This window comes from Gorilla gorilla, chromosome 8 (genome assembly GCF_029281585.2).
Source record: "Gorilla gorilla gorilla isolate KB3781 chromosome 8, NHGRI_mGorGor1-v2.1_pri, whole genome shotgun sequence".
Classification (NCBI taxonomy): Eukaryota; Metazoa; Chordata; class Mammalia; order Primates; family Hominidae; genus Gorilla; species Gorilla gorilla.
The window spans coordinates 124,655,381-124,680,381 of record NC_073232.2 but is presented as its reverse complement, the minus strand read 5'-3'; the positions used below and the strand labels follow the sequence as shown (position 1 = coordinate 124,680,381).

The window sequence follows — 25,001 nt, the reverse complement described above, 5'->3', positions numbered from 1 at the left end:
GAGATGCTGAGAATAAAACCCTATTATGAAGAGAGGAAAGAACCGAAGTGACAAAGAAAGATTGTTTTGAAATTAGGAAGAAATCTCATGGAACGATATTATAAAAGGCAAAAGGAGGAGTTTCAAGAAAGAAGTCTCAAGTCAATTGAGAGGAAAGCTGAAACAGAAGTCACTGAATTTAGAAGTTAGGTTATGAGTGATTCAGAGCACTTTGGAGGAGATGGTAGTGGTAAGAGGTCAGATCTCAGTGGGTTGAAGTTCAGAAGAGGAAATCGATAAGTAAACTACTCTCAAAGAACTCTGGTGGGAAAGGAAAGGCATGAGAGGTGGTGGTGGAATGCAGCAGGATGGGAAGATGTCAATGAAGACATTGAACATGCAGATGTACCCACAGGTGGGAGAGGAGCTGGAGAGTAGAGGTAGCTTGGAGTAAGATTCCTTCTATCCTGGAGAGAGAAGACTGTAAAAACAACAGAAGAAATTAGCCTTGTGAAGGAACAGGAATGCTTTTTTCTCTGAAGAGGGTAGAAGATGAAAACAGATGAAGATACTCAAGGGCGCAGAAGGAAGGATAAACGAAGAGAACATTCTTGGAACTTTCAATTTGCTCATAGATACAGGAAGCTGGGGAATTTGCTGAAAGTCGGGGGAGTGAGCCTAATTCAATTTTTATAGTGTTAAGAAAAATAAATTTAACTCAAACTAGAATTTAACTGGAGGAAATGGCTTAATTGTTCTCAGACACTGGGTATCTCAATGAAAATGTTATCCTGTCCCCAAAGTTCTGACACTATTATTTAGATCATGGGTTGTCAAACTACTTCTGCAAAGGGCTAGACAGCAAACACTTTAGGCTTTGTGGGACATGCCTCATCTTTCCCATTTTTGTTTTTAACTCATCCTTTAAAAAAGGTAAAAACTATTCTTTACTTGCCAGATGCACAAAAAAAGATGGATTTTGTTCATGGCTATAGTTTGCCAACTCCAATCTAGATTACTGACATCATACAATGGTCCTTATTACAAAAGAAAATGTGCCAGTAATAGAAGTTTAAATTTGTATATTGCCTGTTGATTGGTAACACGAAAGCTTTACTTTCCCATGCTGCACCCAATCCCCTTCATGAGTTATCCCTAGGTTTGGAGTTACAGTTTGAGTTTGAGGAAGGTTGACAAACTAAAAGGATGACTGGTAAATTACCTCAATTCCCACAGACTGATTGTTCAGGTCAAGAAGAGGTAAGACGGGTTGAGGTCTGGTGATCAGCCACAAGAAGATGGCAGCTCCAAATGTCAGGATGCAGATCAACGCCGGGGTCGGAAGTGGGGAAAACAAAAAGTTAAAGATAAAAAGCATCTTTGTGAACAGCAGCAGGAAATTCAGACCTTAAAAAAAAAACAGGGGAAAGAAAATTTAGAGGAAATGGCCATATTTTTGTACTCAATAGCTCGATGTTTACAGAAGGACACACACACACACATACACACACACACACACACACGCCTTCAAACCCTCAAATACAGTTGTACCTCTCTAGTGGCAGAATTTCCCCCAGTGTTTACTTAGCACTGTTGAAAATAATAGAACACACTCTCCACCCCTGCTACTTGACTGTCCTCACACAGAGCAGGAAGGATCAAAGGACACAAGTTAATCATTTCCCAAACAATTTTGAGAAATGACTGCCTTTTTAATGTTGGTGCACAAAGCCTGGAAGAAGGCAGCCTGCTAGACCCAACATAATCTGATGGTCAGAGGACAGTACCTCCTCTGCCCAGGCAGACCAAGGGTCAGGAAGGACTCTTCCAGTTGGATTTCCCCCGTATAAACCAAACAGAAGAGATCTGTCAAGGTGATGCCACAGGTTTTAGAAATTAACAATTTTGTATGAAGGATATTTCCTGCTGGCTAGACATGTCTTGCTCATTGCTTTATTTTTTGGAGCATCGGAAGGATTTCCGAGATCAACAGCATTACAACTTGCTATGCCCAACATCCTTTCGCCTAGGGAGCCCAGAGGAATCATTTTACTATGAGGCAAACTGTCAGTCAGGTACACAGAAACAGTGCTGGAGAATGGATGACACGTGGTGAGCATTGAAGAGTTAGGTCAAGAAGAGATCTCAAGAAACTAAAAGTAACAAAGGCTTCCCCTAATCCAGCCTTTCTTATAGTTTTCAGCCAAGTTCAGCTTCAAACTACTCTAATAGGAGAGACTAACTTTAGGGTAGGTCCTAGGAACATACCCTTGCTAAAGCCATCTTTTCCTGGAAAGTTGCTGCCTCACAGCTTTCAAACTGGATTAGGAGAATATAATAGCAGCAAACACATGAGCACTCACTGTATGCCAGGCACAGGGCTGGGCTTTTTGCATGGTTTGTTTAATTTAGGCCAAACAACACTATAAAGTAGTATTTCACAGAAGAGCAAATGGACACTTTGGGTTAAAGTGACTTGTCCAAATTCACCCATCATTCCCTATTGCTACTTCTCTATGAAAACCTACAAAACGACAATTCATTTTTTCTTATAGGTTCTAGTCACAGAATTCAAGGGGATTGAATTTGTCTAGCACCTTCCAGGTGACAGCAAATGAAGTTCAGAATTTGCATTCTTCAAAGTTTACTGCAATGCCTGATGAAACAATAGCTCAGAGATGAGGCCACACATGCCCACTGAAAATCAAAAGAACAAAGCAAGCTCAATTAAAAATTGGATCAAATCAAGATCACAGTTGCCCTTAGAGCTTTGGACAGCTGCCATTAGCTGCCACCTGGAACCTTCTTTAACAATGGAAACACACTTCACTCTAGTCTGAGAAAGGCCACAAGGTGCAGGAATTTTGTGTGGGGGCAGGAACAGTCACAAGAAACCCTGGGCCACTCTTAGTATCTTTCTGCCCCTCGATTAGTTATTACCTGATTTTGGAGAGTCCCTTTCCATTTTAGAGGAGAAAACTGAACTTCCAGAAACTGGGATAATAGTCCTCAACTCCTTGGTTCTTTACATATTGCATTTAGGGGGAGAAAAATAAGTCAAAACAAAAATAAAAGCAAGGTCCCATGGGTGCTAGGTTACATAAAAACAAGAGTGCTATTGTGACCACCTGGCAGGATTCTGAGAGTTGGGATTTTTGGAATTCAGCCTTACCTGGACTTGTATGATGAGGTGGCACTCCAGGAGGCAAAAGCATTCAAAAACTAGCCATAAAGCCCAGGCAGAGAAGGGAGGACTGCCTCAGGGAAGACTGTGAAATTGAAAAAGCAGGTGGCAGTACCAAAGGGGAGGAGAAGCCTGTGCCTGTTTTGTGCTCTCCCATCCAGTCTGCCACCAGCCACTCCCTTCAGGCTGGGATATTGTGACAAGACTGGATATATATATATATTTGAGACAGGGTCTTACTCTGTTGCCCAGGCTGGAGTGCAGTGGCACAATTCTGGCTCACTGCAGCCTCAACCTCGTGGGCTCAAGTGAACCTCCCACCTCAGGCTCCTGAGTAACTGGGACTACAAGTGTGTGCCACCACACCCAGTTAATTCTTTAATTTTTTTTTGAGACAGAATCTTGCTCTGTCACCCAGGCTGGAGTGCAGTGGTGCAATCTAGACTCACTGCAAGCTCCACCTCCCGGGTTCACGCCATTCTCCTGCCTCAGCCTCCCAAGTAGCTGGGACTACAGGTGCCTGCCACCATGCCCGCCTACTTTTTTGTATTTTTAGTAGAGACGGGGTTTCACTATGTTGGCCAGGATGGTCTCGATCTCCTGACCTCATGATCCGCCTGCCTTGGCCTCCCAAAATGCCGGGATTACAGGTGTGAGCCACCGTACCTGGCCAATTCTTTAATTTTTTGTAAAGACACAGCCTCACCATGCTGCCCAGGCTGGTTTCAAACTCCTGGGCTCAAGCGGTCCTCCCACCTTGGCCTCCCGAAGTGCTGGGATTACAGGTGTGAGCCACCACTACCACCCCAAACTGGTGATATTTTATCTGGGCTTTTTCCCTCTGCCTCAATCCCACCCACAAATTAAGAGATCCTTACCAACACCCTCCTGTTCTACTATGGAAAAAAATAGTTGCACTAAGGATTTCTGCCCTCTTCTTCCAGATGGCACATTTATATTTTAATAGGAGACTTTGCAAACAATGTCTTTGAATCAGGGTCTAAAAATTGAATTTTTGTTCAGTTGTGGTGATATGGGGGTGGGGTCAGGAAGGAGAGTGAATAACCTGACTGGTAATACATATGGGAGAAAAGGGACAGAGAATCTATGGCGTCTCAAGGCGGCACCTGCTGTCAATCTCAGGTGATTGTTACCACATAGTAACAATACTATGGGTCACAGATTGTCAGAATTCTGCCCCCTCCCTAGATAATCCAGAAGACTGCATTTTTTTGAAACCTCAATTTTAACTAACAACCTTTTTTAAGAGTCTGGCATGGGATAAACAAGAACACATTTCATAGTTTAATTTGGATCATGGTCTGTTAATGTTTGACTACTCCTTTGAGACAGACTTCAATCATATTGCCCACAAACAGAACGAGACTGACCACTTCATTACAAACAAGGGAGATATTTACACATTTCAAAGCCACAGTTTCATGAGAATGAAAATACCTTGCCTATATTGGCAAGGGATTTTATTTGAGGAAGACAATGAAGGAAGGATTTATTTGTATTTGTCAATGGAAATAGCTTGCTTAGTTTGCTACCACTGACCAGGTATCCAACTCAAGTAGGAGGTGCACAGAATTTCACATGGTTCCTTCTTCAATTTTTTTTTTTTTTTTTTTTTGAGGCATAGTCTGGCTCTGTTGCCCAGCTGGAGTGCAGTGGTATGATCTCGGCTGATTGCAACCTCTGCCTCCCAGGTTCAGGCGATTCTCCTGTCTCAGCCTCCTGAGTAGCAGGTGCCTGCCACCATGCGCAACTAACTTTGCATTTTCAGTAGAGACGAGGGTTTCACCACGTTGGCCAGGCTGGTCTCAAACTCCTGACCTCAGGTGATCTGCCCGCCTTGGCCTCCCAAAGTGCTGGCATTACAGGCATGAGCCACTGCACCTGGCCCTTCCTCAATTTTTTAAAAAATTGAGATACAATTTACATAATGTAGAATTAACCACTTTAAAATGTACAATCAGGCAGTATTTAATACATTCACAATGTTGTGCAACCATTACGTCTATTTAGTTCCAAAACATTTTCATCACCATAAAATACGAAACCCTGAACCCATTAACAAACCCTTCAATGCCCAGCCTCTAGAGAAGGACTAGGCTGCTTTCTGTTGCTATGGATTTATCTATTCTAAATATTTCATATAAATGAAACCATATATGTGACTTTTTGTGTCTGACTTCTTTTACATAGTATAATTTTTAAGATTCATTGATGGGGTAGTATGTCTGTACTTCGTTTCTTTTTATGGCTCAATGTTATCCCATTGTATGGATAGACTACACTCTATCTATCTATCTATCTATCTATCTATCTATCTATCTACCAGTTGATGAATATTTGGGTTGTTTCTACTTTTGATATTGTGAACAAAGCTATTATGAGCATTTCTATACAGTTTTTGTTTGAATATCTTTTTCCAGTTCTTTAGGGTGTAGACCTAGGAGAGAAATTGCTGAGTCAATGCGAATTTTATATTTAACTTTTTGAGGAACCACCAAAGTGTTTTCCACAGTAGCTGCACCATTTTATATCCAACCAGCAATGTAAGAGGGTTCCAATTTCTTTCCATTCTCCCTAACATGCTACTTTCTCTTTGTTTGTCTGTTTAAATAGCCATTCTAGTAGGTGTGAAGTGGTATCTCATTGTGGGTTTGATTTGCATTTGTCTAATGACTAAGGATGTTGAGCATTTTTTTATGTGCTTCTTGGCCATTTGTATTTCTTTTTTGAAGAAATGTCTACTCAAGTCTTTTGCCCATTTAAAAATTAGGTCATATATATATATACACACACAACACTTATCAGAGATATGATTTGCAATATTTTCTTCCATTCTGTAGGTTGTCTTTTTACTATCTTGATAATCTCTTTTTTATTTTTATTTTTTTACAATTAACAATTTTTTTTACATATGGGGTCTCACTATGTTGCCCAGGCTGGTTCTGAACTGCTGGGCTCAAGTGATCTTCCTACCTCAGCCTCCCAAAGTGCTGGGATTACAGGCGTGAGCCACTGTGCCTGGTGTATAGTCTCCTTTTTAATGCCCAATGCACTCAAACATTTTTAACCGTACAAGATTAGCGCTGAGAGGATTTGCAACCATATCATGTAACTCTCTCACTGTTTAAGTGGAAGAAACTAAGGGCCTGAGAGAAGGTGAGACTCCTGGGTCAAACCATGACAGGAGTAGGAAGCTCTGTTTACCATTCTAACCATTAGAATCTGTTAACACTTCCAAGTAAGTTCAAATAAACAAGGGGGAAAAAAGTCACCCTCCTCTTGTCACACGTCCTGTGTGACTCAAACTACAGTTCTGGTTTAGTCACCACAGAATCCCCTGTAAGCAGTGGGCGTGACTGGCATTTCCTCTTCCTTTTAACATCACTCCTGGTTACGGTAGGGAAAAGCACAATAGTGGTAAAGAAAAGAGGAAAGAGAGCTCTGTCATGCTGTGTTTGGGATTTCCTGTTTCACGTAATATACAAATAGCTGAACAAGCCCCAATACACACCAGGATGTCCCATGTCAAAAGGCTTACTTCACTTTTTGACGTGGTGATGGTGACATGCCTTGGCCTCAGACCCCAGGATGCCCATTTGTCCACCATCCTTGTCCTTGATCCACTCCAGGGCCTTCCCCTCTCCTGTGGATGGATGACTGGAGCCACAGTCACTCATCTCCTGGCTCCTAACATGTTTTATTCCCAAGTTAGCTGAAGGAAGCCTTCTGCCTTCACACCTCTGTGCACGCTTCCTGGACCATTCTTGGTGTCTAGGTTATGATCACCCCATATTCAGCTTCAGATTTTTTTCCTTTTGTGGACTTGGGGCAGCATGTCTTCATTTAGTCTTATTTTCTTTGGATAAATGTCCTAAATGGCTCCTTCTACTCTAATATTTAAATTTTTGGTCAACTATGTTTATTGCTATGAATCTTTCATACTATCCCTATTGGCTAAATATCATTTTCTTTTGATAGTCTCTATCTTTTAAAAGATTGTATTTTTCCTATGTATATATCCCATTCAAACCCTATTCGAAGTCTGTTCCCATCTCGAAGCCTCTGTATTTGCTCTTCTCTTTGCCTGGAACATTTCCCCAGGTCTGAAATGGTTGTGTATTGCTGATAGGTCAGGCCTCACCTCAAATGTCACTTCCTCGGAGGCTCACTGTTTCTGATCACCCTATTGAATATTGTCTTTACCTTTCCAGTCAGTGTCATGGACTTTGTTCTCTTCTCCATGACACTGTTCACTGGGAAATAGTCCTAGCTCCTTATCACTCATTGTGCCAACTGAGCTGATGTTCTCTTTGGAACAGAGATTTTAATTTTGTTTACTGCTGTGCCTCTGATGCCCCCACCATGCCTGGCACATAAAAAACTTTCAACAAGTGGTTGTTGAGCAAATGAACAGTTTTCCAGGTCACAATTGTTTATTCCATATACTCTCAGTTAACTCATTTTCCCTGCAGTACAAAGACCCCACCCTTAAACCCCCAAATCTTAGATCATAAGAAGTCATTCAGGCCAATCTGGAGAGGATTGCTCCCTAATCAATACTTTGGTAAGGTATTGGATAGGGATGGTGGCTGGTGACAGGGGTGTATTTCTGACACACATTAAGGACTATTCAAGATCCATCTACTCCTCCAGGCTTAGAAGAGTTGGAATGAAGTTATCTACATGGGATAAGTAGGTAGAAAGTCCAGCCAAGAAATAAATCATACTGGACTAGGAGCGGTGACTCATGCCTGTAATCCCAGCACGTTGGGAGGCCAAGGAGGGCAGATCACTTGAGGCCAGGAGTTCGAGACCAGCCTGGCCAACATGGCGAAACCCCGTCTCTACCAAAAATACAAAAAGTTAGCTGGGCTTGGTGGCGCATGCCTGTAATCCCAACTACTTGGGAGGCTCTGGCACAAGAATTCCTTGAACCTGGGAGGCGGAAGTTGCAGTGAGCTGAGATTACACCACTGCACTCCAGCCTGGGTGACAGAGCAAGACTCTGTCTCCAAAAAAAAAAAAAAAAAAAAAGGAAGAAATAAATCATTCTGTTACCTTGAGTTTCTGGAAGTCTAAGGACAATAAAGCAAATTATCTTTGCTTTTAGGCCTGGAGAACTATTATTTTTTTGTGCAATAATAAGACATAAATTGCAATTGTAAGCTTTAAAAAATCTGCCTTCATTAATTTGTATTTAATTGATTTCTGTGTTCTTTTGCATGTATGGGCTCATCCTATGGTGATAGAAAGCTAATTAAAAAGGAGACCAGCATCCTCAAGTTCTTACACCCAATTAGTTAACACATTCTTCCATACTAGGAATTACCTACTCTCTCCTAGAGACTATGTCAAAAGTCTTTACAACTTATAATGACTCCAAAGGGAACTGTGTGTTATTTATGAGGCTGTATATGAAAGTTTTGCTTTTTGAGCTGGGATTTCCATTTCTAACCCAGCTTCTAAAATCATTTTTCCTACATTCCTGCCACCTTCAACCTAGGAAACCTCTCTCTCAGTCCTTGACTACAGAGTCAGTACTTCTAGACAAACCCAAAAGTAATGACAAAAGGTCAATATGAAATTACAAACCATTAGCATCATGAGCATACCTGGAAAGATCTGATAACCTTTTCCTTTATATGCTATGAACATGAACCAGGTGTGTGTTCTGTTGCAAGATCCTTCACCCAATTTCCTCAGAGCCCTGGGATGAAGGGCTTTTAAAAAATCATTTCTTAAACTAGTTTGCTTTTCTGTATCACAAGTAGTTTTCTTCTACTAGGGATATGACAGATGAGGTGATTTGAGACAATGATCCTGCTTCACAAAACTCAGTTAAAGAAAAGCATCATATGGAAAAAGCCCAGTAGATTGTCCCCCAAGGGAAGCTATTCTCAGCTACCCAAGCTATTTAAAATGATTCAAAATCCAAGGGGTCAACATTCAGATCCGACATAAAAATCTGTGGTCATATCTCCCAATTAAAAAACAAAACAAAATTTAAAAAGAGAGCTGAGAGGAGAAATTCTAAAAACCCTCTAAGGAAATAAGAGGTAACTAGTATGTTTCAGTTTTATAATTACTGAGATAATTCGGAGGTGGCCAGTTACTAAAATTGGTATGCAGAGAGTTAACAGCTTTCCTATATTTTATACAAATAACTGATTTAGAAGTCATGAAAAAGATGCTATTCACAATAGTGTATATAAGAATAAATGCGTAAAACCTATATTTTAAAAGTTTAGATCTGAAGTACCTAAGAAGGCTAGAAAAATGGAAAGACATACCTGAAATATTCAAGGTTCCTGTCACCTTAAAGGTATCTATACATTTAATGCAACCCTAATGAAGGCTTTCTTAGGAACTAAAATGCTAATTCTAAAGTACATCCAGAAAAAAATAAAACTTAACAAAGAGTGAAACAATTTTGAAAAATAGCAGGAATTGGGTAGGTGGCAGACCAGCAATCATTACCAAATTTAAATACTTACTATAGAGCTATAGGAGTTTTCTGGCCAGACACAGTGGCTTATGCCTGTAATCCCAGCACTTTGGAAGGCCGAGGCGGGCGGGTCACTTAAGGTCAGGAGTTCAAGACCAGCCTGGCCAACATGGTGAAACCCTGTCTCTACTCAAAATACAAAAATTAGCTTGGCATGGTGGCATGCGCTTATAATCCCAGCTACTAGGGAGGCTGAAGCAGGAGAATTGTTTGAACCCAAGAGGTGGAGATCGCAGTGAGCTGAGATTGCACCACTGCACTCCAGCATGGGCAACAGAGCCAGACTCTGCCTCAAAAAAAAAAAAAAAAAAAAGAGCTATAGGAGTTTTCTATTGGTCATGAATAGACAAACCTATTTAATAAAATCATCCTGAAACATGCCCAGTAGATGCTATTATCATGTACTAAATTGCATTTCAAATCAAAATAGGTATTTTTTCACTTAAAATAAATGTACTGAGACAAGTGGCTAGCCATTCAGAGAGAATACATTAAGCTGTCTACTCTCTTACTCCTACAACAAAAATAAGTTGAAGATAGGTCAAAGACTTAAGTATAAAACAGTGAAAACAATAAGAATGGTTGGGGTGAAAAAGTATGGAGAGATTTTCTCTTATAATTTGGCATGGAGAAGACTCAAGACAGACATAACACCTAAAATCTATAAACAGAAATGTTGGCAAATTTGATTATACAAAAATAAAAATTTTCCCGCAGAAAAGATACCAGAGACAAAGACACGTTGAGGAAAAAGTATCAACCGCCTCAGACAGGCTAAGAGTTAATTTCTTTAATAAGAAACTCAGACAACAATGAAAAACAAAATACAACCCAGTAAAGCAAGGGCAGAGGGGATGTCCTGAAAGTTCACAGCAAAACAAGCAAGTTATTTACAATTAGGGAAAGACATTCAACTTTGCTTATAGTTCTTAAGAATGCAGATTTAAATGACATGCCTTTTCCTTGTGCATCAGATTCCAGTGATGAAACGGTGAGAAATGCAACGTGAATTGTGGAAATGTACATTTGATGCTGTCTCTTAAAGAAGTCCCTATTGCCCTCTACACATCATAAAATGTATGCCCTTTCACCTAGTAATTCTACTATCAGCTTATCTCATAGAAAGACATCAGATCAACAAACTACATCACAAATGACATGTAAAGTACAGGTTAAGAATGTTGGCTCAGACAAGTTGGGCTCAAGCTCTTCTTGGTCATTTTCTTTGTGACCTGGGGCAGATAATTTAATTCTCTGTGGTTTCTCATCTATAAAATGGCAGTAATGGCATCTCCTTTCTAAGGCTGTCACCATGATTAAAAGAGTTAATGGATATATAAAGTGCTTAAAACCATGCCTGGCACATAGGTTCATGTATTAACTATTATATTTATCATCTTTAAAGCTATAGAATTGTTTCTAATCCAAAAGCCTAGGAAAGCCTTCCTTGATAGGAGAAGAATGAAACAAATTACAGTACTTCCACACAATGGAATTCTGGGCAGGTATTTTAAAAAAGAAAGTCGATCTGTAGGTAATGATACGAAAAGAGCTCATGATGTACTGCCAGGGAGAAAGAAAAAAATATTTGGACTGTGTGTACATTATCTTCTCAATTACAATGAATTATATACGCATTTGTGTTTCTGAAAAGACAATCCTCATAGAAAAAGAGAGATGGAGGTCGGGTGTGGTGTCTCACACCTATAATCCCAGTACTTTGGAAGGCTGAGGTGGATGTATTGCTTGAGCCCAGGAGTTTGAGACCAGTCTGGGGAACATGGTGAGGACCTGTCTCTACAAAAAATACAAAAATTAGCCTGGCTTGGCGGTGCATGCCGGTAGTCCCCACTACCTGGGAGCCTGAGGTAGGAGGATCGCTTGAGCCAGGGAGGTCAAGGCTGCAATGAGCTGTAATTGTGCTACTGCGCTCCAGCCAGGGCAACAGAGCAAGACTCTGTCTCAAAAACAAAACAACAAAACAAAACAAAACAAAAAAACAAGAAAAAGACAGATGGAAGAGGAGAAATCATGACTGGATTTCTTGAAAGTCTTGTCTACTCCATCATTCAGCCAAAAGCTATTGAAGGGCTTGGCTGTATATGTTGCGTTGTTCCAGGTGCTGGGGATATAGCAGGGAAAACCCTGCCCTCGTGAGATTGCATTATACTGGGGAGTTTGACAACAAGCCTGAGCAATAACTAGGTTACTTAGGACTACGGAACAACAAAAACAACAAGAGCAGGGAAAGAGAACTGGGGGTACAGCAGGGGGATGAGATTTTTGTTTTTTGTTTTTTTTTTTTTGAGACAGAGTCTTGCTCTGTTGCCCAGGCTGGAATGCAGTGGTGTGATCTCGGCTCACTGCAACCTCTGCCTCCTGGGTTCAAGCGATTCTCATGCCTCAGCCTCCCAAGTAGCTGGGATTACAGGTGTGTGCCTGGCTAATTTTTGTATTTTTAGTAGAGGCAGGATTTCGCCATGTTGTCCAGGCTGGTCTTGAGCTCCTGGTCTCAAGTGATCCACCTGCCTCAGCCTCCCAAAGTGCCGGGATTACAGGCATGAACCACTGCGCCTGGTGGATGAGTTTTAATTAGGGAGGCGTAGAGTAGTCTCACTGGGAAGGTAACACTTGATGTGTACTGTTTAATCTGAAATATGCACACTTACAAAAAAAAAAAAAGAATAAAATGAACAGCTCCATATAATCCCACCTCCAACACAGGCAGCTAATTTAGAAAGTTCTACCACCTTGGTTGGTGGCATTTCATGTGAATGCACCTAAGTGTACACCTCAGCTTTGTTTCTACAAGTGTGGCTCTCCCACTACCAAAACTACATTTGACACACAGCCTCTTCCAAGCCCTCATGTTGTGTAAAATGCTTCTCAGCCACTGAGTAATCCAGCTGGACAGCAGCTCTGTGGGTGGAAACCTTTTTCATCCATTTCTCTAACCGATAAGAAACCAGAGCAAAGGTGAAGGCTGAGTCACAGGGCCGAGGGGCCCTGAAAGTGTGTCTTTCAATATTCATTCCAAGTAGCTAAGAAGGAAGGATGGCCTGAGATCCTGACCTACAGCCTGCTGATAACTTCCCAGCCATTCACCAGTTGCTCAAGCCATTGTCTTATAATAGCCATGGCCCCAGGCAGATGGGAAGGGCCTTATTTTATTTATTTATATATTTATTTTGGGACAGAGTCTCGCTTTGTTGCTCAGGCTGGAATGCAGTGGCGCTATCGCAACCCCATCCTAACATGCTCAGCTCACTGCAGTGTTAACTTCCCAGGCTTAAGTGATGCTCCCACCTCAGCCTTACAAGTATCTGAGACTACAGGTGTGCACAACCACACTCGGCTTTTGTTTTTTGTTTTTAAGTTTTTTGTAGAGATGGGGTATCCCTAAGTTGCCCAGCCTGGGCTTGAACTCCTGGGCTCAAGCAATCCACCTGCCTCAGCCTCCTGAAGTTCTGGGATTACAGGCATGAGCCATGGCACCCAGTGGGGAAGGTCCTTCTTATCATCTCTGCCAAGAGGTGGTGGACAGAGCAGGGAGACAGCATTACCAAAGGGAGCCCTGTTAAAACACCAGGTGGTAGCTAAGTAGTAGTTTCCACACCATGGAAAGATTCAATTCTATTGCTTAAGTAATTTTTTAAAAGATAAGTGATAATAACCTCTCATATCTCTCTTCCAAGCCCAATTGCTAGACAGCATCTAACAGTCCCAATGTGTAAGACAGCTGGCAGAGAAAGGGTTAAGAGTCTAGGCTTCAGACAGGTGTCCTGGGCCACAGGCAAGCATATCATAAATAAATCATTAGGGCGTTTGATGCAGATCCACTGGTAAGATCTTTGCTGCTGAATTGCACAGGAAAAGCTACAGGAGCCAGAGCTCAGAAGAGATAGAAGAGGTGGAGCAGAATAAGCCCTTTCCTCAGGTTTGGGTCCCAGTGAGGCTTCCTGTGCCTCATGGATCTGTGTGTCAATAGGCCTCCCTGTGCTGTGAGCACTCATGCACATAGTGACCATCCTCACCTGTGGATTCCACTGCACCTAGCATGGCACCTGAGACTCCGTGGGAAGCTGCTGTTACCAAGCCACCTTCACCTTTTACTCACCATTGGCACAATTTGACAGAAAGGCAACTAGCGAGGAGAGTCTGCTGAAGGGAAGTTTGCAGTGTTCAATCCCACAAGGAACAGAACATGCTTCTATGCACACAGCAGGACAGGGTCGGCAGAGTCTTCCTCAGGAATGCCACAGCCAGGGGCTTCATGCCATGAGAAGGGCAACGCTAAGCAGTCCAACCTAAGTGAGGGTGGGTTCCCTCACAATGTATCCATTTGGGCATTCAAGCACCTACTGTGTGCCAGGCAGTGTGTTTAGCACAGGAAAGCATGCTCAGAACTTCTGGTCCAGTAGAAGATAAAGCCAATTCCCCAGGCAGCCATGATGCTTTTGAGACCAGTGCTCTATGGGATGCACCTCAGCTTTGGCAGCACCTGGTGGGCTGGAGAAGTGTCTGTGTGGCAAGGGATACATTTACTCTCTGCACTTTTAACTTATTTACACATTTACTTTTTATTTTTTTTGAGACGGAGTCAAGCGATTCTTTTGTCTCAGCCTCCTGAGTAGCTGGGACTACAGGCACGTGCCACCACGCCCAGCTAATTTTTATATTTTTGGTAGAGACTAGGTTTCACCACATTGGCCAGTCTGGTCTCAAACTCCTGACCTCGTGATCCGCCCACCTCGACCTCCCAAAGTGCTGGGATTACAGGTGTGAGCCACCGCACCTGGCCTCTTTTTTTTTTTTTTTTTTTTTGAGACAGTCTCACTCTGTCACCCAGGCTGGAGTGCAGTGGTACGATCTTGGCTCACTGCAACCTCCGCCTCCAGGGCTCAAGCGATTCTCCTGCCTCAGCCTCCCGAGTAGCTGGGATTACAACAAGCGTGCATCATCACACCCGGCTAATTTTTGTATTTTTAGTAGAGGGGGTTTCACCATGTTGGCCAGGCTGGTCTTGAACTCTGACTTCAAGTGATCTACATGCCTTGGCCTCCCAAAGTGCTGGGATTACAAGTGTGAGCCACTGTACCCAGCCTATACATTTATTTTCAGTAAAGTAAACAAACACTGTGGACCTGTGTGTTCAGCACTGTGCCATGTGCTGAGGGATGAACACTTGGCCGATATAGTTCCTGCCATCTGGGTACTTATGGGTCTATCTAGTCCTAGAAACTCTTACAGAATGCTTCAGTGTGTGCAGTGAGCTCATGGTTTTGAAGGAGGAAGAGGTCAGTGTAGACTGGAGCACATTAAGACGGCTGTATGGAACACTAGAACCTCAAAGATGTGTGATCCTTGACCCCCTGGCTTTATTGCCAATTGTCTCTTTCCAGGGGCAAGGATGATGATCTGGCCAGACTTGATGGCCCATCCCTGTAATCTCTGCACTTTGGGAGGCTGAGGCTGGAGGATCATTTGAGGCCAGGAGTTTGAGACCAGCCTGAGCAACATAGTGGGACCCCATCTTTACAAAAATAAAAAATTTAGCTGGGCATGCCTGTAGTCCCAGGTACTCAGGAGAATGAGGTAGGAGGATTGTTGAGCCTGGGAGGTTGAGGTTGTAGTGATCCATGATCCCGCCACTGCACTCCAGCCTGGGAGCCTGGATGTGCAGTGACAAGAGTGTGACCCTGTCTTAAAAAACAAAACAAAACAAAAAAGGATGACAATTCTACCAATCAAGCTGATGTCTAGTAAGATCTCAACTATGATTCCAACCAGTGGGCCTGCCACCAAACCATCTTTCTCAACTGTTGTCTGTGTCTCTCTATCTACTTTCTTCATGGAGAGACCAATCATCTCATTAGGTTGGATGGAGCCAAATGGAAGTGGAGAAGGGGAATGGCCAGATGTGCTAGAGGCACTAAAGTGGGACAAGTGGGACATTTAGGGGAGGGAAATGGTGAAGAGGTATTTCTGCTGGAGGTGGAGGGTCCATCTTTAGTTAAAAGGTCGGGGGGCGGGGGGTGGCAGGGGGAAGAAAAAGTCTCCAAGGATGAATGAGATGGTGCGTGGGGCCCAGTGTAGACACTGCACCTCTGGAGCCATTGCCTTCACATACTCCAGAGAGCCTGGGTGGGGCCAGACATTGGCCAGTGAGCTGAGTAGCATTTATCAGGAGATCTCATGTTAAGTCAAATACCAAGAGCTTCTTAAGTCAGTCCATTAAGATAGCATAGGATAGTTGAGTCACCCACAGGATGTGACCCCAGAAGTGACAAATCCCACAGGAGCTCAGGTCGATAGAGTCAACCTTGATCCACCACTGGGCTTCAAGTGACTCATAGTCCAAATCCCGACCCCGGGACAACTTGTGTCAGTAACACCCCCAAAGGGCATCCCAGGCCTGCTGCTGACCAAGTATATTATGACAGAACTGGGGTAAGAGGAAGCAGTTTCAGAAGTCCACTGGATCTGATAAGGGGGTCTGTAAAAAGATAGGCCAGACAAAGTGCTAGGACCCTGTCACCTGCGCCAGGGTGAGGCAAGAGGTTGGGAAAGCAGACTTCTTGCCTTGGTTTTCTGCAGAATCAGCCCCTGCACTGCCTGTCCCAACCAGTGGTCAAGGGTCAACAGTTTCAAAGTGCAGGCAACAAGCTTTCTTGTCAATGGTGTCATTGCCAGGGGCAAACTTTCAAGGTCGTGCCAGAGCAACAGCTCCTCACTTACTACATGTGTAGCCCTGGGGACAGTTACTTAGAGTCACTGAGCATCAGTTCCCCGCCACTGTACACAGAAGGAGCAGGTGAAAATCGCTACTTAAAGGAGATGCTGTGTGTAGAACAGTTGGTATGCTGTCAGGCACATGGGAAGTCCTCAGTCAAGTCTAGCTCCCTTTTCCTTCCCTTTTCCTCAGTTTTCACATCCTTGCCAATATCAGATGTTCTGTTATGAGATGTCCCAAAAGAAAAGAGATGATCACGGTCTTGAACGATTACTGCCCCTCCACATCTGTGCAAAGGTTTTAACAAGCCCTCATTTCTTTTTTTTTTTTTTTTTTTTTTTGAGATGGAGTTTCACTCTTGTCGCCCAGGCTGGAGTGCAGTGGCGAGATCTCAGCTCACTGCAACCTCTGCCTCCTGGGTTCAAGCGATTCTCCTGCCTCAGCCTCCCGAGTAGCTGGGATTACAGGCAGCTGCCACCACGCCCAGCTAGCTTTTGTATTTTTAGCAGAGGTGGGGTTTCACCATGTTGGCCAGGCTGGTCTCAAACTCCTGATTTCAAGTGATCTGCCTGCCTCGGCCTCCCAAAGTGTTGGGATTACTGGCGTGGGCCACTGCGCCCGGCCAACAAGCCCTCATTTCTATTTAAACAGAGCACTTCTAGTTGTAGGGAACCATGGCCTGTCTCTGACCTAGCTTTACCCCAGACCCCAAATCCTCAACTTGAGCCACTCGCAACCTCACAACTCTTAGAATAGAATGGCCCATGAAGACTGGGAGATCCACCAGCTCCCCCAAAGAAGGCTGATAGTGTGGCCTGACCACAGCATTGCACGGGCTGTCTGACCTTCCAAACTCCAGATCTCATGTATTTATTCAAACAATGAGTTGAGAACCTAGGAAGTGTCAGGCCCTGCGCCAGGGAGGACAAGTTGGTGAGAGAGTCCCTTTCCGACCTCAGGATGTACAGACATACAGGGGAGAAACAGACCCAGATGCATTTCCAGCAGAATGTGATAAGCAGTGATGGCTGGACTCATGGCTGCTAGGGTTACGTCACCCTTGCTTGATGCTGCCAGGCACAAGAGTCACCTCTGACTGCACTCCAGCTGAGGGTCTGCTTATCTGCTGAGGAGGCATATGAGAGACAGACAGGAGCAGACACTGTATTCCTGGTTTCTAAGAAGCTGGCAAATCCTGTAGGCCAGGCGCAGTGGCTCACACCTGTAATCCCAGCACTTTGGGAGGCCTAGGCAGGCAGATCACTTGAGGTCAGGAGTTTGAGACCAGCCTGGCCAATATGGTGAAACCCCATCTCTACTAAAAGTACAAAAATCATTTGGGCATGGTGGTGCATGCCTGTAATCCCAGCTACTCGGGAGGCTGAGGCAGGAGAATTGCTTGAACTGGGGAGGCAGAGGTTGCAGTGAGCTAAGATGTTGCCACTGCACTCAAGCCTGGGAGTCTAGGTGACAGAGCGAGGCTCCTCCAAAAAAAAAAAAAAAAAAAAAAAAAAGAAGAAGATTGTCTTGATTAAATATAAGAGTACCTACTGTGTACTGGTACTTCCCTGGCTTCATCTTCCCTCTCTCCATTCATTTCTCTCTCCTTCCTCCATCTCCAGCCTCCGTGTAGTATCTGTGGTCTCACTGTAGGTGGATGGTTAGGTATGCAATGACACGCTGATATTGTTGTTGGTGTCTTTGCCCTCGAGAAATTACAATATAGCCTGGGAGAGACTATTTTAGGTCAGGCTAGGCTGAAACATTCTGTTTGGTCTGGATTAAAAAGTGTTTTCTCTTTTTTAATAATTAAATTTGAATGCATTTATCTGGGGTATGCCTGCTCTGAATTTTGCTAAAGTTTCCACCATTAGCATCTTATTACACACCACCTACTTTACTTCTCTATATTACCTGCCTGTCCTATAAGCATTTGCACTTATACTTCTTGTTTTATTTAGGTTTTTGTTCCTTTTATTACGCCAAATACACAAAAGATGGCTATAAAATTTTACACCATGCCTCTTTCAAGACATGTTCTGTGTTTAACCTTGAACACTGATCAATTGGAGGGGACTACCACAGAGTGACTCCATATCAGAATATGAAGGGACAAATAAACAAAACCAATTACTCCTTTTTTAAAAGAAAACTAAGTCAGTTTTCAATGTTTTTCTATTTGTTTGTTTGTTTGTTGTTTTTGAGCCAGAGTCTTGCTCTGTCATCCAAACTGGAGCGCAGTGGTGCCATCTCGGCTCACTACAACCTCCGCCTCCTAGGTTCAAGCAATTGTCCTGCCTCCTGAGTTGCTGGGATTACAGGCATACGCCACCATGCCAAGCTAATTTTTGTATTTTCAGTAGAGATGGGGTTTCGCCATGTTGGCCAGGCTGGTTTCTAACTCCTGACTTCAGGTGATCCACCCACCTCAGACTCCCAGAGTTCTGGGATTACAGGTGTGAGTCACTGCGCCCGGCCTTAACTTTATTTTTTAAGACTCTGCCTCTGATATAGAATACTAATCACGAACACATTGGAGCTATAGATTCAATCCTACCTTTCAGACCACCAAAAAAAGGCTGATATCTCAGAAGGTACCAAGCCCCGGTGGTAGAGTCCCTTTCCAGTGCTTACTCCCTGAGGGTCTTTGAGATTCACCTTAGGACCCTCAGGGAGTGGGCATTGGGAAGGAAGTACTTAGGAATTAAGCAGCACCTGAGACTTAACCTGTGGCCTTACTTCCTAAAATACACTCAGCTCCATTCATCTGTCTCTCCCACCCCATTGGTCTCATTCATCAGTCTTACCCAACATAAAATTGAGGGCAAACCCCCAGCCTACCTCAGGGGAGCTATGCTGGATGCTCAGACCCACAAAAAGAGGTCTCTGTTTTGGTTCACCTCCCCCAAGAGAGTTGGGAGAAGGAAAGTGAGCCCCATGCATGCCCCACATCCTTCCTTCCCGTTGCTCCTCCTGACACAGGGTCTGAAGGCATGACCGAGACCAGGAGGGAGACAGCATGAAGTGCCCATGGAACTCAGCCGGCCCTTGATTCTAAGTCGCTTCAAGAAAGTCGGGGGTCAGGATGCCCCCTTGGCCTCTGTCACACCCTCACAAGACCCCCTTGCTGAATAACACCCTCTCGATGGTCCCCTTACCCTGCGAGGGGGCCGCATCTCTCAGTGCTTCTAGTGAATGGGGGCTTCCCGGCTCTGAGTTCCTGCCACACGAGTCCCTGTCCTTCTTCCCTCGCTCACGGTTCCTCCAGAGACAGGGTGGCTTCAGAGCGTCCATGCAGGCAGAAGGCTGGCCCAGAGTGTCCCCAGTTCTCCCCTGCTCTGAGCTGTCCCGAGTCAGGCCATGTCAGGCTTTCTAACGTGCTCGGGGACTTCACTTCCTGGTTTTAATTTTTTTTTTCACAACTGAAAGTGGAAGTGTTCTGACCAGGAGGGGAGAAGCTGCCAAAGCTACCCTGGCTCCGTGTCAAAGCCTTTCACCTCAGCCCCTAAGGGCCGACACAAAAGCCAGCTTGCCTCAACACAGTTGACCCTGCCCTCCTGTGGCCTATCATCTTTCAACTAAGATGAAAACAAACAAACTAAAATGACTTGAGGTGCCCCCTCAGATCAGAAGCCTCACAGAGGCAGAGGTGACGCTGTTCCCTGCTGGATTCGGAGGACAGGAAAGTCTGGCTAGAGGGTACCTCAGCCCTCAGACCCACACAAACACCTTCTACCCCCTCTCTCCAGTCGCCAGAGCTGCCTGCCTTGGTCTCTGAAGAAGTTCTGGCAAAGCCAAGAAAATAAACAAGCAAGTCAGGAATGACAGGGCTGTGAGTTGTTCAGTTGGCATGGTTTCTTTCCCTCTGACACATTCACACCTCAAAACTTAACTTAAAAATCGATTCTGCCGCCTTGGTCACCCCCAGTATTACCAGGACCTGTATTAGTCTCATTTTTGATCCGCCTAAGGCTGTGGCTACAGGGGGCCCCTGGAGCTACCATTCTCAGATTAGGAAGCAGAAATAACAAATTTCCCTGCCCCTTCCCCACCTCACAGATACCTCAGAATGAAGCAGCACTTTCTCCAGCCTCGATCCCCCACGAAAGCTCACAGGAAGTTCAGCATGATCCTGGCTGTTTGCTGGAGCTAGATTAGGGTTTGTTCTTTCTACAGAACAGTTCTTAAAAGCTTCCTACTAAGGAAGCCAGGGTGAGCTGTGCCACAGTCTCAGAGAACACAAGAGCTGAGCCCCAGGCCTCTGGGGAGCCGCCTTTGGACATGGAAGAAAGGTGAAGGGCTGGGAGACGAAGTGGGGCCTGTGGCATTCCATCCTCTGGCTCATCTCACGGCTGGAGGAGCACTTGTCATTTGCTTAGTTTCAGGAACTCAGCTCCCCAAGAGGCAACTTCCTCTAGAGGAGAGCAGAGGATGGCAGAGTGGGTGTCGAATCTCAGCCACGCTAATACCTCTGAGCCCTTCACCGGGTGCTGTCTTCCTTCACCAAAGGGCTCAGGGCCAGGGGAAGATGAGGCTTTATTATTTTTTTTATTGACCTCCTCCAATAAAAATGCTCAAGTTCAGGAAGGTTGAGTCATTCTAAAGGCCCATCAGAGTTGTATTCCTATCAATCCTCTGTGCACATGAGTGACACCCTCAGGATTTCAGGGGGTAACTGAAAGCTTTGGCAACCCACAACAATTCTGCATTATTGGGCAGGCTGTGGAAACTGACCAATCAAGTCTCAAATTCTAGCCACACCACCTTGGAGCTATGTAGCTTAGGCCATGCTGTTTAACAGCCTGGAGACGCACTATGCCTCTGTGAAATGGTAAGGATACCACCTGCTTTATAGGATGAGATACACCAATGAAGTAACATACATAATCTACCCAGAACAGTCCCCAGCACCTAATTGAATATCTGCTGATTCCCTTCCTCTCTCTCTGCCAAATGGGACTCTCTGCCCTCAGCAGCTGACGCACGATCCTTCTAACTACACTGAGACAGAAATTTCTTAATGGAAGATGAAGGAGACCCACATTCTGGCTTGGTGTGCTTTAGTACACTTACCAAAATCAGTGTTCCCTTCCAATTCCATCCCCTGCTAGCATTTGGACAGCTCATATATCTCCACCCCTTTTCCAGCTGATTTTTTTCTTTGCCTCCCACACAAGTCAGCTGAGATTACTATTCAACTAAATGTAATTTCATGTTATAAAAGAGCCTTAGGTTGAGCATAACAAATCCCACTTTCTTTCCCCACACCAACCCCCTCCCTACTATCTCACAGATATATTCAATATAGTGCAGGTAGTATCATTGCAGCTTACCTTGGAAGAAGACTCTCCCTTCCTGGGTCCAGGAAGTGCTCCCCTCACAGCTGGCTGTATTGATTCAGCACCACATTCAGGCACTTCTACTCTTTCCACAGCTCCTAGGACTGACTGGGACACACCCGAAGCTACTGTGTACTGTCCTGAGAGTGGCCAACACACTCCCCTGGAACCTTTGAATCTGTCACAACAGAAGTTCAAAGGTAGAAGTTACCTGTTCAAACACTTGTAGTAACCTCTGACAGTAAGAAAAGCAGTGTTGGGCAAAAGATTAAAACAAGAGATTGTTATGCAATGGGCTTAAGAGGAAAAAAAAAAAAAAGACGGCCCTCAGTTCAGAAAGCTAACGTTTACCAAGAGAAACCTTCGATAAAGCTCTACCTCAGGGGAAGGAGAAGGGGTAGACAGGGCTTTGCATCTGCTTTGGGGGCACAATCCTTGAGACTGTGATAGGAAGAGGAAGGTCTAGATTACTAGAGGAAAAAGGGCTCCTTGAGATCAGAGTGAGAGAAAAATGAGAAGCCACTTTAATTGGCTCAAGCTATAACTTTAGGATTCAGACTAAGCAGAGGTGTGCATTTGCAGACCAGCTATCTTCTAGAAGGGACCACTGCCCCCTTCAGAATTAGAACGTCTCCAAGACAACCAAATGAGCCAAATCAGTCTAGAGTCTAGGCTGAGAGACAAGCCTAGGACGGTTGTATTTAGGATTCGGAATCACGAACACAGTCCGCAGCACACATAGTTTAGCAAGGCGCTAGAATAGGAAGCATTGCTTCCTGGCTAACACGGTGAAACCCCGTCTCTACTGAATATACAAAAAATTAGCTGGGCGTGGTGGTGGGCCCCTGTAGTCCCAGCTACTTGGGAGGCTGAGGCAGGAGAATGGTGTGAACCCGGGAGGTGGAGCTTGCAGTGAGCCAAGATCGCGCCACTGCACTCCAGCCCGGGCGACAGAGCGAGACTCCGTCTCAAAAAAAAAAAAAAAAAAAAAAGAAGCATTGCTACTGCATCATGGCTCAGCCATCCTGCTCTCTCCTTCTTTTTTTTTTTTTTTGAGACGGAGTCTCACTCCGTCACCCAGGCTGGAGTGCAGTGGTGCGATCTCAGCTCACCGCAACCTCCGCTTCCTGGGTTCAAGCAATTCTCCTGCCTCAGCCTCTGGAGTGGCTGGGATTACAGGCATGCACCATGATGCCTGGCTAATTTTTTTTTTTTTTGTATTTTTAGCAGAGACAGGGTTTCACCATGTTGGCCAGGCTGGTCTCGAACTCCTGACTTCAAGTGATCTGCCCGCCTCGGCCTCCCGAAGTGCTGGGATTATAGGCATGAGCCACCACGCCCAGCCTCTCTTTCCACTTTGAAGTTTTCTAGTCACCATTCTTGATTCCAAGATCATTAGGACTGCAAGGCATCATTACTAAACAAAAACAGTGGGTAGAAATGAAAGAAACCCTGGAGATGATGTGCAACCTTACTGTATAGGTGAGGCCAATGAGGCCTTTTCAGGTGAAAGAAGGCTTCTGGAATCACACAACCAGTCAGTCAAGACAGCACCTGACTCAGTCATGAGAACCCCTGCAGTGCCTTGGCCCCTATGCTGCCCCATTGATCTGTGTATGTTTAGCTACCAGAATGAAGCCGCGGACCCTCGTGGTGAGTGTTACGGTTCTTAAAGGCGGTGTGTCTAGAGTTTGTTCCTTCTGATGTTCAGATGTGTTCAGAGTTTCTTCCTTCTGGTGGGTTCGTGGTCTTGTGGCTCAGGAGTAAAGCTACAGATCTTTGCAGTGAGCATTACAGCTCATAAAAGCAGTGTGGACCCAAAGAGTGAGCAGTAGCAAGATCTATTGCAAAGAGCTAAAGAACAAACCTTCCACAGTGTGAAAGGGAGTTGCCACTTCGAGCTCCGACAGCCTGCTTTTATTCTCTTATCTGGCCCCACCCACATCCTACTGATTGGTCCATTTTACAAAGAGCCAATTGGTCTGTTTTACAGAGAGCTGATTGGTCCGTTTTGACAGGGTGCTGATTGGTGTGTTTACAATCCCTGAGCTAGACACAAAAGTTCGCCACATCCCCACTAGATTAGCTAGATACAGAGTGTTGACACAAACGTTCTCCATGTCCCCACTAGATTAGCTAGATCCAGAGTGTCGATTGGTGCATTCACAAACCCTGAGCTAGACACAGGGTGCTGATTGGTTTACAAACCTTGAGCTAGACACAGAGTGCCAATTGGTGTATTTACAATCCCTTAGCTAGACATAAAGGTTATCCAAGTCCCTACCAGAGTAGCTAGACACAGAGTGTCGATTGGTGCATTCACAAACCCTAAGCTAGACATGGGGGGCTGATTGGTGTGTTTACAAACCTTGAGCTAGACACAGAGTGCCCATTGGTGTATTTACAATCCCTTAGCTAGACATAAAGGTTCTCCAAGTCCCCACCAGAGTAGCTAGATACAGAAGTGTCCATTGGTGCATTCACAAGCCCTGAGCTAGACACAGGGTGCTGATTGGTGTGTTTCCAAACCTTGAGCCAAATACAGAGTGCCGATTGGTGTATTTATAATCCCTTAGCTAGACATAAAGGTTCTCCAAGTCCCCACCAGACTCAGGAGGCCAGCTGGCTTCACCCAGTGGATCCCGCACCGGGGCCACAGGTGGAGCTGGCTGCCAGTCCCACGCCGTGCGCTCGCACTCCTCACCTTTGTGTGTCTGGAATTGGTGGGTTCTTGGTCTCACTGACTTCAAGAATGAAGCTGCAGACTCTGGCGGTGAGTGTTACAGTTCTTAAAGGCAGCGTGTCCAGAGTTTGTTCCTTCTGATGTTCGGATGTGTTTGGAGTTTCTTCCTTCTGGTGGGTTCGTGATCTCACTGGCTCAGGAGTGAAGCTGCGGACCTTCGCGATGAGTGTTACAGCTCTTAAGGTGGGGCATCTGGAGTTGTTCGTTCCTCCTGGTGGGTTCGTGGTCTTGTTGGCTTCAGGAGTGAAGCTGCAGACCTTCGTGGTGAGTGTTACAGCTCATAAAGGCAGTGTGGACCCAAAAAGTGAGCAGCAGCAAGATTTATTGCAAAGAGCGAAAGAACAAAGCTCCCACAGCATGGAAGGGGACCCCAGCAGGTCGCCACTGCTGGCTCTGGCAGCCTGCTTTTATTCCCTTATCTGGCCCCGCCCACATCCTGCTGATTGGTCCATTTTACAGAGAGCCGAGTGGTCTGTTTTAACAGGGTGCTGATTGGT

General features: G+C 44.8%; 1 protein-coding gene across 3 annotated transcripts in view; it reads right to left on the bottom strand.

Moving 5' to 3' along the window:
• ACSL5 (acyl-CoA synthetase long chain family member 5) overlaps positions 1–24,882 on the bottom strand; it is a 56,611-nt gene extending 31,729 nt beyond the window's left edge. Inside the window, exons 1-3 of one of the 3 annotated variants that reach the window (XM_004050107.5) lie at positions 24,466–24,882; positions 21,756–21,939; positions 1,202–1,386 (exon numbers count right to left, since the gene is read on the bottom strand). In XM_004050107.5, coding sequence (XP_004050155.3) covers positions 1,202–1,357 — 156 coding nt within the window. In that variant the 5' untranslated portion in view covers positions 1,358–1,386; positions 21,756–21,939; positions 24,466–24,882. Of the gene's footprint in view, positions 1–1,201; positions 1,387–19,580; positions 20,163–21,755; positions 21,940–24,465 lie in introns of those variants that run through there. The other 2 variants (XM_004050106.5, XM_019034715.4) reach the window with 2 other exon arrangements.
• Between the last annotated feature and the right edge of the window lie 119 nt (positions 24,883–25,001).